This window comes from Diospyros lotus, chromosome 8 (assembly GCF_014633365.1).
Source record: "Diospyros lotus cultivar Yz01 chromosome 8, ASM1463336v1, whole genome shotgun sequence".
Classification (NCBI taxonomy): Eukaryota; Viridiplantae; Streptophyta; class Magnoliopsida; order Ericales; family Ebenaceae; genus Diospyros; species Diospyros lotus.
Window position 1 is genome coordinate 15015127 of NC_068345.1, and position 17251 is coordinate 15032377.

The window sequence follows — 17251 nt, forward strand, 5'->3', positions numbered from 1 at the left end:
TACTTGCGCAATGGAGAGTTTAAATGGAAGAGTATCAAGTTTGGGAACTTTTGCAGTGACGACGAGGAGCAATGCATTTGTACCTCCAATGGGAATGGGTTCAACCCTCATGCATGTTTCTCGATCCTATTCTGACTTCCATGTTTTGGGATCAAGAACCAATCACAAGCTCATCCAAAGGCAGACTCACCATCAACACTCTTCTTCTGAGACCTTTCTCTTAGACCAACCATCCTGGCTAGATGATCTCCTCGATGACCAAGAGACACTTACACAACCCAAGGATCATCTATCAACAACCAACTCTACTGCATATTTAGGTCCAAAGGGAAGATGTAATGTTGTTGTAGGATCTTCCTCTTCTTGGGGAACCCAAAATTCGCTTTGTCATACCGATCCATGGCAAGCTTTAGCTTCTTCAGTCGATAAATCGTCAAACTCTTCCGAAAATAAGCAGAATGGCGTTACCGAAACAATGTCGAATACTGTAGTACCTTCATTGACACCAAAAGAACCGGAAGGGTTTTTATCTACAGACATGAACAATGGTGATCGGGAGGATTCTGGTTTGTCAAACCATGAAGGATCTGTAGAGTGTAATTGTTCACAAAGTAGGTCTTCCATGTCAAAGGCGGAAGCAAAGCGTGCCAAAAGGTAAGCATTCTTGTCTTGTTTTTAGTAGCTAACTGTATTAGTTTCTTGTCAAGGAGTTCAATCAGTATGAGCTGCTAAACTCTTGCCTTTTCCATCTATTTACTTCTAATTTGCAAATGAAACTAGTGATAATAGTAGCATTAGTGGTGATCCTTAGCAATGTTGGGGGCTATAACCTCTACATATCTTAGGATTGGTTTGTGAAAATACAGAAAAATAATTAGAGACAATAACAAAGATGATAATTTTTTTTAACTCCACCACAATGGGATAATCAATTACATAGTTTTGCCTAAATAAACTACAAATCATCAGATACAAAAGGTGCATTCACCTGCTATATAACAATAACTAAGGAAAAATGCTATTGGTATATTATTGTGTATACCTTGAGCTACACAATGATACTAAAATGTCTAAAATACTTTTCACGCAAAGTGATGAAGTGAGACGATGAGATGACGTGAAGGGGCAATGCGTATGAATAAAATACCCCTCACCCAAGGCAGTGAGACGAGACGATGAATCACAAGAGATATTTTTATCATTTATGATGTATTGTGTAGCCCGTGGTATAGCTCAAGGGGTACCAATAACATGATCCATAACTAAGTACCCTAGTGGGCGAACACACATATTTGACACACATCTTGGACCTTTCTTTCGCACCCACTCTTGGGCACATATGGAACAAGGGATGTCGCAGACAAATCCAAAGTACAAATGCTTGGGGATTTGAGGAGTAACACAAGAAAGAACATATATATAAAAATTACAACAGTAATGTTATATCTTGTGCTTATAATGCAACACCAAAATGGCAACAAAAATAGCTCTGAAACATTAATTTCTATATGGTGAAGCAGTCTTGCTTGGTACCGAAATTGGTTCGTATATACATACTAAATTTGGAAGGTGGCTTGTAGGCAATCAGCTCAGCGATCAAGGATCAAGAAACTTCAATACATAGCTGATTTGGAAAAGAATGTACAAGTTTTACAGGCAAGTCAATTTTAGCGAACGATGCAAAAAAAGAATCGTATTTTCTTTTTACCCCTAATTATTATGAAGGGTGGGTTTGCAGGCCGGAGGATCTGAAGTTTCAGCAGAGCTTGAGTTTCTTGACCAGCAGAAACTTATATTAGGCTTGGAGAACAAAGCCCTGAGGCATCGACTAGATGGCTTATCTCAAGAGCATCTCATCAAACATAGTAAGCATCTGTTTCATGATGAGTAGCCAACAGTAGGCAACCTTATTCTCTTGAATTTGTTGCACTAATACAGTTTGGGTGGTCATATATATTATGCCTACTACAAGCTTGAAAGTGAAATATTCTTGATTGGTGCAGTGGAGCATGCTATCTTAGAGAGAGAGATTGTAAGGCTTCAAGCACTGCACCAGCTTCAACTGCGGCAACAGCAGCAGCACCACCACCACCAACAGCATCAACGCTTACACCAACGATCAAAACATCAAAGGAACAAAACTGGGGACCTTGATTCCCAGTTCACAAATTTGTCTCTTCAAAACTAGGAATCTAGCTACTTACAACAGTTAACTATTGCAGTCCAGTTGTTTGTTGGTTATTCTAACACGTTATCCTTATTCATCTAATCCAAATCAGTTTTAACATATGCAAATTTTGTTTATTTGTAAATAATTAAGTTGCCGCCTTTTTGGATAAAAGCAACTCTTCTCATTCAATGCTGCCAATAATTTCCAGGATGTGACAAGATAATTGAGACAATTGTTGTGCTATGAGCATCCAGAGAAGCATTGGCGTCTCTTCCGTGGCTGCTTCTCCATGATAATCGCTGCTTCTACAAGGCATAATAGAGGCAAGAGTAAAGGATCCACGCTAAATTAAACAGCCCATTGGCATATGTAACATTATCCACCCATGCCTTCTAGGTGTTGTTAGGGCAAATTAAGTAACATAAAGTTCTAGCCAATAACCTCTAAGGGTTGAATAACACTTCAAAGAGATAATAGTTGGCATTAACTTGTGTACTCAGAAACCATTGCGCATAATAACTTCACAAGCTGAACTTGATTTTAAATAAGTACACATTTGTTCACAATCGGGTTGGCTATTGTGTCAAACTAGAAAGAGATTTTAAGTTTCTTCCTCTAGAATTCCTTCCCTTTCACAGGTTTCCAAGTTCTTTTTCTCTTTTTCCACCTTAATACTGCCATTTTCTCACCTCTCCAATTTCAATCTCTTTGTTTATCCTTTAGCCAACAGGAATAATCCTTTGACCTCTTGCACTCAATAAAATCAGCCAAATCATCTAACTCAAAACTATTTTCCTTTGTTTCCCGGTATACACCCTAGAAAGATCCTTCTATTACAAGTTTCATTCGTCTCCTCTTCCATGCCAACAATGCGTTGTATTCTATTTGGGATTGAGGAACTTGTTGAAGTTCCTACTTTCTCATCTACACCATTAATGCGTTCATTTTCTAGTTCACTGCAAAAAAAAATCTCATGTTAGAAGGGAACTAGAAAGAGGCAATGGTTTGGTAAGCACAATACAGTTTTAGTCAATGGCAATAATCAAAGCAAATGAAACACTTGAACTTCCTTAATTCAAGATTCAAACCTACTTCTATCAAGGGAAATTAAGGATAAGGAAGAGTAAAAGCTGTAATAATTGATACTAATATCACATGCATTATCAATATTATGAATGCAATCCCCCAAATCATGAAGTCCTTCCATCACTCATATATATATAAGAATGGATTTTCCTCATAGATTGATTATTCACTCGTATCAATATAAGAAAAAGCCGCCTATGACACTTCATAGATTGATTATTCTTCAAAAATACCTATTTTAATCTCATTAAATCATGAAACACTGATTTTAGTCTCATTAAATCATGGATTTTCCCTCTTAACCCAATTAGAACTCTATCATAAATTTAATCAAATAACAAACTGAACATATACTGAATCTATTTCTTATGGAGTTGGCTTTGATACCACTGAATGAATTTATGGATCATAAGCACAATAGAAAATAAATATTTTTTAACCATAAATTCTTGTAAGATCTCTCCAAGGGAATAGATTACGGAGAAATGGCAAAGGATTACCTCCTGACGTATAAATTCTATTGGAATTGACGTATGGAAGTGTAAGTAAATTTAAAAATTTTGTATATCAAACAAGCACATCAAAAATCATTAATACACACCATACACAACTTGAGTATTTAAACAACACAATATTTCATTATATAAAATACAATAAATCACATACTTGTAGCTCGATGTCAGATGGGTATAGAAACTGTTTCTAGACTGAGACCAAATCCTCCTTACTGCGTGGAGGGCCTTGCCCGTCCACAACTAACAAGCTACTAGGTACCAAGTTGTGGTCCTTGTCTCATGCTAGCCTAAGAACTTTGATTCACTTGCAATCTCCCCTGGACAATCCGAATCCACCTAGGGTAGCTATTATGCTGTTTGTAAATTAACAGAAATAGCAGTGAAAAACAAAGCAACAAACCAAGCCCCAAAATCACTCTCTACAATTCTTCCCCTTTTTGGATGACAAAAAGGAGAATTTTGGATATTTCATAGTAGTTTTGTATACCCACGCGCACGTGTGTATCCAAAAAAATTGAGAGAGAAACTAGGTTGACAATAATGATAGTTCAGATTCAACCTTTGCTCCAGTGATCTTGAAATTTGATGGACATGCATCAAATCAAATCTCTGGCTACTGGAATTAAGTTTCTCTTTCTCTATTTTCAGCCAATCGTTCTACTTGCACGACACAACACAAAGTATGAAGTTTGTGAACTTGTGCATACACCAAGAGCAATACTTTTTTGACTTGCAAAATAGAGCTACTGAATCATCATCCAATACTTCAATATCTTCATTGGCACTAAAAGAACCAAAAAGGTTTTTATCTGTAGATGTGAATAATGGTGATTAGGAGAATTCTGGTTTACCAAACCAACAAGGCTCTATCAAATGCAATGATTCACAAACTTAGACTACATGTCAAAGGTAGAAGCAATGCTTGGATTTGCCTGTGTTACTCTTGCCTTTTTCCATCTATGTTGCTTCTAATATGCATATGAAACCCATGATAATAGTACCATTGGTGGCAATCCTTAACAATGTTAGGTGATTTAACTTCTACATAACTTAGAAAAATATAGAAAAATAAGAGATGATAACAAACACAACAATTTCTTATGGTTTCAACCTACATACATTTACCCACCAGATAATTTTGAATTAATAAACTACAAACCATTCCGTACAAAAGGTGCAATCACCAAATGTTGTCCTCGACACTTGGCACCAATGATATACACCCTAGGCGCATGCTCGCACATTTGGCCCTCACATCTTGGAACTCTCTCTCACACCCACTCCTGGACACACGTATAACAGATGTCGCCCTATTTATAGGCAAATCCAAGTACGAATGTCTAGGGATATGAAGAGTAGCTCAGGCAACAACATATATAAACATTAAGATAGTAATTTTGCAACACCAAAATGACAACAAAAATAGCTCTTGAACATTTTCTATATGGTGAAAGCAAAATCTTGTGAGGTTTATTGGAATTGATTTTGACATGCATACTAAACCTGTAAGGTAGCTTAAAATGTAGGCAACCAGCTTAACGGTCAAGGATTAGGAAACTTCAATACATAGCTGATTTGAAAAACAATGTACAATTTCTACAAGCAAGTCAACTTATATACAGTGTTTTTAATTTTAGGAAATGATACCAAAAAAGAAATACAGTGCCTTTTACCTATTTATTATGATGGCATGCTTGCCGAAGGATCTAAAGTTTCAACAGAGCTTGAGTTTCTTGACCTGCGAAAACCTATATTAGGCTTGGAGAATAGCCCTAAGACAGCGACCAGACAACTTATTTTAGGAGCATCTCATCAAACACCATAAGCATTTGTTTCCTGATAATAGCCAACAATAGAGAGCCTTGTTCTCTTGAATTGTTGCACTCTCATAACAGTTTGGGTGGTCTTATATTATGGGTACTAAAAGCTTAAAAGTGAAGCGTTCTTGATAGGAGTAGTGGAGCATGGTATCTTAGAGAAAGAGTGCAAGGCCTCAAGAAACACACCAGCTTCAGCTGCTACAGCAACAGCACTACCACCACTAACAACAGCAGCAGCACCATTACACCTGCATTAGCAATCGAAACATCAAAGGAACAAAATTGAGGTCCTTCATTCCCAATTCATTAATTTATCTTATTCAAAACTAGGAAGTTAGCTGGTCACAATAGTCAACAACTGCAACTTAGTTGTTTGTTCAGCCAACCATACTCAATGTAGACAACCCCACACTCTATGCTTTAGTGATTTTTATTTAAGATTAACGCTTAAACAAATAGATCCTTGATTGTAATCCCTGTTGGGCATTCTAGCAACCCATTCCTGATCATCTCCAAAAGCAATTTTAACATAGGCAAATTTTGTTTATGCTTTTGTAAATAAGTTGTCACCTTTTTGGATACATCACAACTAGACTATTGTAAATAATTCTTTTCAAAAAAGAAAGCAACTCTTCTCATTCAATGCTGCAAATAATTTCCAATATGTGACAAGACAATTGAGACAATTGTTGTGCTACGAGCATCAAGGGAAGCAATGGCATCTCCTTGGTGCTTGCTTCTCCATGATAGTCACTGCTTCTCCAAGGTAGATTAGAGGATCCACATTGAATCAAACAACCCAATGGCATACGCAACATTACCCACCGCAGCTGTCCTGGTGTTGTTTGGATGATGTTTGAGCCAATAACCTCAAGAAGGGGAAGGGTTGAATAATACCCAAAAGAAACAACAGTTGGCATTGACTTGTGTACTCAGTAGCCATCACTCCAAATGACTTTGCTAGCAGAACTTGATTTCAAAGAGGTATACATTTGTTCACAACCAGATCATATATTGTGTCAAACTAGAAAGAAAATTTAACTTTCTTCCTTCAAAATTTCTTCCCTTTCACAAATTTCCAAGTTCTTTTCTTCTTCTTCCACCTTAATACTGCCATTTTCTCACCTCTCCAATTTCGATATCTTTGTCGATCCTTTAGCCAACCAGAATAATCCTTTGACCTTTTGCACTCAATAAAATCAGCCAAATCATCAAACTGAGATTGTTTTCCTTTGTTTCCCAATATACACTCCAGAAAGATCCTCCCATCACAGGTTTCCTCTGTTTCCTCTTCCATGCTAACAATGTGTTGCATGGAACTTGTTGAAGTTCTTGCTTGCCCATCTACACCATTAACATGTTCATTCACTAGAGAAGGTTCACTGCAAAGAATCTCACGTTAAAAGGGGACTAAGAATAAACAATAGTTTGGTAAGCACAATACAATTTTAACATATGTCAATAATCAAAACAAATGAAACACTTGAACTTCCTTAAAGCAAGACTCAGGTCTACTTCTAGCAAGGGAAATTAAGAAAAATTAAGAGGGGAAAAATCAAGAAAAATGCAGGAAAATAGGAAAAACAAGTGAAGGTTGAGCCTGGGAAAACATTTCGAGCATGCCACAATCAATCAAGAAGGCTAGAGGCCAATATTAGCACAGATATTTTATTGGTTTTTCTCCCAAAATAATCAAGGTAAGCGTAATGAGCATTTTTAATTGCATTATTTGGCATGAATATGTGATTGCATAGTATTATGTTGATTAACATGCGATAAAATATGAATATAGTCATGCACATGCTAGTTTTGTTAATTTTAAAAATACATGTGAAGACGCAATATGTGGTATTTTTAAGGCATACTAAATTGCTGAAAATATAATTCATGTCATGAATCTTATGCAAATGTATAGTTCACCCCCAAATGTATTTTCTTCTATAGATGTATATACACGTGTGTGTTTTGTTTGTGTGTTTGTGTGTAGATGTGATAGTAGGTCTATCGAGAGAAGCAAATATCTAATGAATGAGAAAAGAAGATAATGAATTAGTGACCTTAGTATTTCAGTTTGGTTCCATGATTGGCATTGTATTGGAATTGTTGATCTATTGTGAACTGATTAGGCTTTTATTTGACATGAACTCGAACAAAAGTAGAGATACAATTAATTGGAGGTTTAATATTGTAGTGACCCGTTAGGGGACCCCAGGATTTTTATTAGATTTATTTATGGTGCTAGAATTTTAAATTATGGAAATAGCATTAAATGGAATTTTAGGATTTTATGAAAATTATGATTTTTGAGGAATTATTGGAGAATATTATTAGAGGATATCAATAATAATAATTGGAGGAATTAAAGGAGTTAATTAAGGATTATTTAGATGGGAAATAAAAGTTAATGTTGAAGTGGGATTCTAAGGACTTAGAGTTTTATAGGCCATATATATATATATATAATTATGCATGAAGCTTTGGTAATGCTTCTTGTGCCGTTGTGGACGTTCTGGGCAAACAGAGAAGGGAGAATAAAGAGATTAAGAGAAGCAGAAACAGAGGTGAGATCGTGCAGAAGGCTTATACTGTAGTGGTCTCAAGAGGCAAGTATCCTACCCCCTTTGGTTTTCTGCAAGTTCTTGATCCCTTTTATCTGTATGAGTTTTTCAGGCTTTCCATACACAAGATTATTCAAGTTGATACGTTTCAGTTCTTCATTTAAATCCAGTGTCCGGTGAATGCCTATACATATATATATGAATACCAGTTGTTGTACGTTACTTATTCTTTGGTGATTCGCTCATGTTTTCATTAAACCCGTTCATGTATCATCCTAGATTCCATCCTTTTCAATTGGGATTGTTCTCCCAATATTTTCTTTTGGAATGGTGTAGCCCTCATAGGATTTGATTGTGTTTTATACATATATGTTTCGTCATTATCGTATGTGGGTTGCAGTAAAAATTTGCAGACATCCGAATGAGTTTATGGACATCCGGATGAGTTTTGATCTAATGAGAGTGACATCTAGATGTCAGAGAGCCCATCCGGATGAGTTCCTATAACATCCAAATGCCTTAAAGCCTATATGCCTCTCATCCGAATGGAAGACCCCTCATCCGAATGGCCTTGTCATGAGTCCCCTCATCCAAATGCCCATTGAAATATCCAAATGGCCTTTGCATTGGAACATCTGCATCCAGATGAAATTACTGACATTCGGATGACCCTTGTGTATTACCATTCCTCTCATCTGAATGGGGTAGTGTACCATTCGAATGTCTTTGCAATCTCACGTTCAATTGCTTAGGTTTTGCCAAATCCATCCGAATGAATTTTGGAGACATTCAAATGGGACTTGTGTGCAACCCACTCACGCCCAAATTCCATACACTACATCCAAATTTGCAACCAATATTACAAGAACTCCAAAGTTAAGCGTCATCGGGTGAGAGTAGGATGGATAACCCCCTACGAAGTCTTCATGTTGCAACCCTCCAAATAAATAAATTAGCAAATAAATAAATATCAATAAATTTTGTATTTCATGAGAAAATACGAGTAATTCAAGATGCTTAAGCTTTAAACCATAAAGTCCCTATTTCTCTCATAAATGATGACAAATACTTTTAAGTCATAAGATGGAGATCTTGCAAATATTCAAGATGAAGCTACCTAGTCTATACACCAAATACAAGTACTTAAAATATTTGGATTCCAATAATAGTAATAACTTGTGCATTTCATACTTTTGTGTAAAATTATGATGTGATTATATGTGCATACATCTTGTGTGAGCATGGAGCATGTCATATTGTGTGCTAGCATCTATTTGTGCATTGTGCACTGGGGCAGCTTTGCCCGTAAGGGGATCCCATAAGCTCAGTTTTGAGAATTTCCCACTATCGGTAGCAAGGGGCGGCAGCCCTAGAGTTGAGATATTTTATTTTCGCTCCTGGAGGTATTAGGTAGCAGGGGTTTAGACCCTAGTGAGTATATGCTTATTGTTTTATAGTTGCAAGTTTCAGACTCCGACAGGTATGAGAGTATTTGGGCCTTAGGGCCAAGAGGTGCATTTGAGTTATGTGGGCCTAAGGGCCAGTGTTGCATACCTACAAACGTTCTATCTATTTTATGCATTATAACATGAGTACCTGTGCAACCATATAGTACATCCAATATTTATATCCCTCAATGATGAGATTAGTTACAAGATTGGTTATGAGAACAATTATCCCTCAGTCTATGGTCAGTTGTCTCTCAGTTTGAAATGAGTTAGTTTATGATGAGTTCGATATTCCATGGCTTAGCCTTATATTTTCTATCATGCTTATTACTTGCTGAGTCTTGCAACTCACATTGTATTCTTCACCATTACAGGTCATAGCGAGGGAGTACCTAACGTGGGCCCTAGTAGTGGGAGGCAACTCATACCCAAAAGATTTATGGGGACTTGATAGTCTAGCTATTGAGATTTCTTTTATTTCATTCAATATTGAGGGATTCTTTTGTTAGTTGTCGTCTTTTGTGGACAAGATTGATGAGTACAATTATGCTTTGAGTTTTGGAACAGTCGAGATTTTATATTTCCAGTTTTTATGAGAGTTGTTTATTATATATTCATATTTATTCTTATCTTTCGTAGCACCCGTGGGATGGGGTGTTACAAATATACTTCAATTTAGGTTTGATTTAGACTTCATTCCATGCTAAACAGTTATTACCTGTCTTGTATTTTTTATGTTAAGGGGGATATAAAGGAAATTCTGGAAACTTTTCTCATCTAAGGGTAATCATTGAAAAAGAAATTCTAATTCCTAGAGATTATATCATGCTTGGAAAGTGGGATGTTACATCTGCCATCTGAATTGGCTTACAACACAAGCTACTCTCATGGCCCTAGATATGAGCTCATGGTTATTTCTTGGTGTCGCACACTCATGAACCTCGTCGTGCGTATGACTTGGACAGACATGTGGCTAGTCATCATGCTGCATTGAAAAGCTACCCCCCGTTGTCTCTAGCAGCCTTCCTACACATGTGGGCTAGTCATATGTGCCCTTGGTTGGTCGTCACTTGGGCGCACCATGACAACACACATAAGCATAAAGTAAAAAAGATAAAAATAAATACATAACACCATAGAATGCAACATTAAAGCACATAAAACATGTGGCAGCCCTACTTTGCACAAAATCACTTTCTTGGATGCACCCATTGGTTCTAGCCACACATATCCACTCTTGGCATACCACAACCCTTCAGTTAAGCTAGTCTCTCACTAGGCAACAATCTCAAGCCCAAGAATTATCTCCGCAAAGACTTAGGACCTCAATTAAAAAACCACACATGCTGTCAAGCCTCGAGTATGAGGCTTGGGCAATTCTGGAAGAATCGGGAACTTGAGAAAGAGAAAGGGAGGGAGGATTTGAATTAAGAAGAGGGGAAGAGAAAGAGAGAGAAATTAGAGAGGAAAAGATCAGAATGTATTCATTGATAGATCTCATCCTCACATACAATGCCCTTTTATAGGCTAGCCCAACTGGTTGATATTACAACCGATTCCTACAAGTGGCTTAGGCGGAACCGCTCCGCACATGTAATCTGTTATTACATTTTGCTATTATCTCTTATAGCTATGCATCTATAGTTTATTACACTTAAGCCATTAGGCTTGTGACAGTCCCGGCCCCTTAAAATCTTCCTTGTCCCCAAGGAAGGTGAGTAGTTGAGCAGCGCGTGGGAATTGAGTTAACAGCTAGGGAAGGTATTCCCAAGTGGTATACTCAGGGTGTCGGTTGGACCATTGAACCAATACTTGGATGAGAGGTACGGGGCCAGGATGGACTACTCTCCGGTCGATGATGGCTAGTGGTTCCCCGTCGCCGTCGACCTCTTCGGCTGTAGGAGGTGGTTCTGAGCTCACAGTAGCATTAGGCTCGATGAACTTCTTCAATAGGGAGACATGAAATACCGGGTGACATTCCACGTGAGAGGGTAACTGCAGTTTGTAGGTGACTTGACCCACTCGTTCCAAGATAAGAAATGGTCCAAAGTACTTAGGACTGAGCTTGGTGGGGGTGACGTTGGAAAAAGAGGACTGTGGGAACCGTCGAACCTTTAAGAAGACCCGATCGCCTACTTCGAAGTGTCGGTCACTTCGTTTGCAGTCTGCGACTTGTTTCATCTTGTTGTTAGCGATAGCCAACTCTTGCTTGAGTAGTGAGATCATCTCCTGCCAGTCTTGCAAATACTCGGCTGCGTTAGTTCGTGCCCTGTTGGTACCCGTCATGGCAGGCATTAAAGGTGTCTGGTAACCGAATAGAGCCTCAAAGGGAGTCTTCTTGATAGTGCTATGGTAAGTTGTGTTATACCATCACTGAGCTAAAGAAAGCCACTTGCCCCAACTCTTAGGCCGAGCAAAACACATACATCGCAAGTAAGATTCCAAGCACTAGTTGACCCTTTCGGTCTGTCCATCGGACTCCAGATGGTATGCTGATGACATGTGTAGACTCACCCCTAAGTTCTTGAACAATTCCTGCCAGAAGTGGCTGGTAAATATTTTGTCACGATCTGAGATGATGGATTTAGGTAGGCCATGCAGTTTGGCCACTGCATTAGTGAACACTCGGGCAATCTCCTGGGCTGTGAATGGGTGAGTGAGGCCAATGAAGTGAGCAAATTTGGTCAGCCTGTCGACCACAACTAGAATCGTGTTTCGGCCTTCTGATTTGGGTAAGCCCTCGATGAAATCCATGGATATCTCCTCCCATGCTCTGTCTAGTATAGCCAGTGGTTGTAACAATCCTGGATAAGCCACTTGTTCTTGCTTGCATCGTTGGCACGTCATGCAAGCTGCCACAAACTCCATAACTTCTTTTTTGAGGCCAAGCCAAAAAAAATCTGTCGAACTCGATAATAAGTAGCTCTAACCCCCAAGTGTCCACCTAGGGGAGAGCTATGTAATGCCTGTAAGATGCTCTTAGTTCCCTGTCATTGCCCACGATCAACCTGCCCTTAAACCTGATCAACCCATTGGCCATAGAATACCCCTGTTCATTGGTGTGCCGCACGGCCAATTGGGTTTGGAAGGATTTGGTCCACTCAGACTTCTCATAGCTTCTAGTAACTTCTTTGACCCAATCAGGCACCATGGCGGTGATAGCCTTACATTCCCCTGTTTCTGATCTTCGTGACAGAGCATCCGCCACAATGTTCTCCTTTCCCCGCTTATACTGTATCACATAATTCAAGCCCAACAATTTGGATATTCCCTTCCTTTGCAAATGTGTATGCAGCTTCTGTTGTAGGAGGTGTTTGAGGCTGTCATGGTGGTCCGTATTATGAAGGGGGCTCCTTCCAAATAATGTCTCCACTTGTCGATAGTTATGATCATAGCTAACAGTTCTTTTTCATACACACTTAGCCCTCGGTGTCGAGCAGCCAGTGCTTGGCTGATGTAAGCTAGGGGTTTCCCTTCTTGTGTCAGCACTACTCCTACCCCGATGTCGCATGCATCAGTTTCCAGTTTCCACCACAAAAGCCTTAGAGAAATCCGGCACCACCAGAACTAGGGCTTGTGTCATCGCCTTTTTTAGGGTGTTGAAAGCATGCTCAGCTTGGGAATTCCATCCGAAGTTGTCCTTCTTGAGTAATTCAGTCAATGGCTTACTGATCACTCCATAATTCTGTATAAATCTTCTATAATACCCTTGATGCGATCACCAATCAAGACTCGGCCCAAAGCCGACCCAACCAAACCAGAACAGTATTACCAAAATAGTAGTGCCATAATGTTATTTTAATACTTCTTAAGTTTTAGAATTCTACTTGGTTTAGGATTCTACTTTATATTTCTACTTGATTTAGGATTCTATTTCATGTTTCTACTTGATTTAGAATTCTACTTCATGTTTGATTAGGGTTTTATTTTTATTAGGATTCTAGTTGACTTTTATTTAGGATTTATTTTTATTAGAATTCTAATTGGATTTTGTTTTTCAAATATTAGATGGATTTAGATTAGCCAAATACTATAAATATGCCTAGGATCTAGAGTTTGTAATCAGGTTTTTCTTAATCAAATTTCAGCAACCTATTTGGGTTTTCTTAAGAAAACAGTCTTGTTTTGCGTCTTCTTGAAAGTCAAGCTTCGGCCATTGAAGTTTGTTCTTTCAAGGGTTTATTTTGGTGTGTTTTTTTTCACACTCGCGCTACACGCTACGTCAGGTGGTATTAGAGCGGTTCATCAACCAATCAGATGGCCAATTTTGAAGATAACGGTAGCAACCAGCCTCTTGACGGTGATCGGGGGCTGCCCGCGGTTTGGAGAGCAATCGAAGAACAACGGGAAATAACTCGTACAATGGAGCAGCAATTGGAGCGAATCCGCAACCAATTGGGCATTTTACGACGAGTTAAGGATAATCGGAATCGGACTAATGGCGTGAATCAAGCCGGCTACATTAAACCGGGAAGACCAGCCATTAATCCTGTCCTCATTAATCCTAGAAGACCAATGATGGATGATAACGACGATGAGGATGATCTTGGTCGTATGATAGCCAACCCTAGTGGTAAAGTGGTTAGGAGGAATGCGTAGCAACACAACTATTGGGGAAACGATGAGTATAAACTAAAGAATGCCTTTTCGATGAGTTTGGAGCTTGATTTCGAAGATTATGTTGTCCCAGCAACCTCAACGTTTGCAAACTCAGGTCTGATTTATGCTGCTAACATGACAAAAACTCCAAGGTTATTGACTCATACAGGGGTATTTTCTAGTCCCGAGGGCTCAGGCATTGCTTCGCAATCCAAGGATGGTGGTGTTTCTGCTGATCGACTTGCAACTGTAAAGGAGATGGAGGTCATGGTAGCAAATCCTTCTACAGTTTATTCAAGCTCTGGCATGGTTGAATCGAAGGCAATAGGAACATATTCACCTTCGCGATTGCAAAAGCAAGATGGTCACATGGGTCTCTTTGTGGATAGGGGTGTTGGATCTCCTAGGCTAGTTAACTCAACTGTTGCTATAGTTGATCAAGTGCTTAGATCAAAGGAGGATTCAAGCATCAATATTTCAAGTGATGGAGAGACTACTGGCAGTCATGGAATAAGCTTTTATTCGAAACAGTTGCAAAAGAATGCTTCTCTTGGCAAGAAAAATCTATGAATGAATTCAGAAGCCGTTGAGGAGTCAAAATCAAGAAAGCTAATGAGAGGAGAAAAACTTGTGATAAGATCTACCAGATTAGAGAAGCGCTCAAGATGGAAGGTTCAACGTCCTCAATCTAACAGTAATAATACAATAGAGGCGGAGGGTAACAAACATGGTGATGGTTGGACCCATGCCAATGCAAATATGGCTAAGAAGGGGTGGAATGTCTTTGCTCATGTTCCCTTAGCAGAAAAATTCAAGCAGTTCAGGAAGATGTTAAGCAAAAGTTGCACAAATAAGAAATATCAGGCGACAGCTGACAAGTATAGGAAGCACAAGGTATTTGAGATTGGAGATGAAGTTATGATCTTTTTAAAGAAAGAACGAATTTCAGCAGGAAAGCAAAACAAGTTTAAGTCAAAGAAGTATGGTCCTTACAAGATTCCTAAGAAGACCAATGATAATGCTTATGTTGTGGATTTGCCTAATCAGATGGGTATTTCCAAACATTCAATGTGGCTGATCTCTCTTCGTACTTACCGGATGTGGATTTGTCCAAACATGATCAAAATTCGAGATCAAATTTTTCTCAAGTGAAGGTGAATGATGCGGTCACCAATCAAGACTCGGCCCAAGGCTGACCCAACCAAACCGGAACAGTATCACCAAAATAGAAGTGTCATAATGTTATTTTAATACTTCTTAAATTTTAGAATTCTACTTGATTTAGGATTCTACTTTATATTTCTACTTGATTTAGGATTTTATTTCATGTTTCTACTTGATTTAGGATTCTACTTCATGTTTGATTAGGGTTTTATTTTTATTAGGATTCTAGTTGACTTTTATTTAGGATTTATTTTTATTAGAATTCTAGTTGATTTTGTTTTCCAAATATTAGATGGATTTGGATTAGCCAAATATTATAAATATGCCTAGGATCTAGAGTTTGTAATCAAGTTTTTCTTAATTAAATTTCAGCAACCTATTTTGGTTTTCTTGGCAAAACAGTCTTGTTTTGCGTCTTCTTGAAAGCCAAGCTTCGGCCATTGAAGTTTGTTCTTTTAAGAGTTTATTTTGGTGTGTTTTTTTTCACACTTGTGCTACACGCTGCGTTAACCCTGTTAAGCCAAGAAATCCCCTCAGCTCCCTTATAGTCGAAGGCTTGGGCCATTCCAACATTGCTGTAATTTTACTGGGATCGGTACTAACTCCTCGGCCAGAAATGATATGCCCTAAATAATCCACCTCATTCTTTGCAAAGGAACACTTAGAGAGTTTAACAGACAATTGATTAAATTTCAGGATTTCAAATGTGGTTTGCAGGTGGGCTAGGTGTTGTTTAAGGTTGGGGCTATAAACTAAAATGTCATCAAAGAAGACTAAGATAAATTTCTGCAAGTATGGGGCAAATAGGTGGTTCATAAGGGCCTGAAAAGTGGCTGGGGCATTGGTGAGCCCAAAAGGCATCACCCGAAATTCATAAAGGCCTTGGTGTGTTCTGAAAGCTGTTTTATGGATGTCGACAGGGTTCATTCTGATTTGATGATACCCTGCCCTCAGGTCTAGTTTAGTGAAGATGGCAGCCCCATTTAGCTCGTCTAATAGGTCTTCAATCAAGGGAATGGGAAATTTGTTTTTCACGGTAAGGCTGTGTAACTGCCTATAGTCTATGCAAAAGCGCCACGTACCATCCTTCTTTTTGACAAGAAGAACAGGAGAGGCGAAAGGGCTTTGGCTCGGTTGGATAATGGACGTTTGGAGCATATTTTTGACCTATTTTTCAATCTCAGCCTTCTGGTAAGGGGGATAACGGTAGGCTCGAACGTTTACTGGCTCAGAATTGGGTTTCAAATGTATAGTATGATTAAACAAACGGTTTGGGGGTAGGGTGTGTGGTTCCACAAATAATTTCTGAAATTTCATAAGCAATGGATGTAATTTTTGAATGGAAAATAGCTGGGATATCTGCCCTTTCCCCTTCATTAGCAGCTTCTGTAATTTTTTTCCTGTAATCATCTTGCATTCCTCTGCCTCAAGGCACCCATTTAAAGTCAGCTTCCATCCTTTCAAATCCAGTGTGACTTCCAATTTATTGAAGTCGAAAGTCAGAGGACTTACTGTCCTTATCCAATCCACCCCAAGGACGATGTCACAGCCTCCTAGCTCCAAAATTCTTAGATCCATAGAGAACTCTTCCCGTTGCATCAGCCATTTAAACCCCACACTCTTATGGTTGTTGTACATTTTATTGCCGTTAGCTACCGTTATAGATAAGGGAGAAGTATTTACCAAGGCACACCCTAGTTCTGTGGCAGTTGCTTCATTAAGGAAGCTGTGGGTGCTGCCACTATCAATCAACACCATCATTCTTCTCTTGCCTAGTCTCCCTTCAACCTTAATGATTTGCCCCGCATGCTCCCCTTTCAGTGCATGAAATGAAATTTCCCCTCCTTCACCGGCAGGATCAGCTTGAGGAATTTCTGCCTCTGTTTCTTCA

General features: G+C 38.8%; 2 protein-coding genes across 3 annotated transcripts in view; one reads left to right on the forward strand and one right to left on the reverse strand.

Moving 5' to 3' along the window:
- Nucleotides 1–10: 10 nt before the first annotated feature.
- Nucleotides 11–2188, forward strand: LOC127808539 (uncharacterized protein At4g06598-like). The gene is made up of 4 exons (XM_052347111.1): nucleotides 11–654; nucleotides 1581–1656; nucleotides 1739–1821; nucleotides 1939–2188. Exons 1-4 carry the CDS (start codon nucleotides 11–13, stop codon nucleotides 2186–2188), a joined length of 1053 nt encoding a protein of 350 aa, XP_052203071.1.
- Nucleotides 2189–2840: 652 nt separating this feature from the next.
- LOC127808903 (uncharacterized) overlaps nucleotides 2841–17251 on the reverse strand; it is a 45157-nt gene continuing 30746 nt past the window's right edge. Inside the window, exon 5 of one of the 2 annotated variants that reach the window (XM_052347612.1) lies at nucleotides 2841–3126. In XM_052347612.1, the coding sequence (XP_052203572.1) occupies nucleotides 2958–3126 (169 nt within the window). In that variant the 3' untranslated portion in view covers nucleotides 2841–2957. Of the gene's footprint in view, nucleotides 3127–5871; nucleotides 6974–17251 lie in introns of those variants that run through there. The other variant, XM_052347611.1, reaches the window with a different exon arrangement.

Coding starts and splice junctions, on each gene's coding strand:
- LOC127808539 (XM_052347111.1), top strand. CDS start 11: ATGGAGAGTTTAAATGGAAGAGTATCAAGTTTGGGAACTTTTGCAGTG. Junction 655..1,580: donor GAAGCAAAGCGTGCCAAAAG/GTAAGCATTCTT, acceptor GGTGGCTTGTAG/GCAATCAGCTCAGCGATCAA. Junction 1,657..1,738: donor AGAATGTACAAGTTTTACAG/GCAAGTCAATTT, acceptor GTGGGTTTGCAG/GCCGGAGGATCTGAAGTTTC.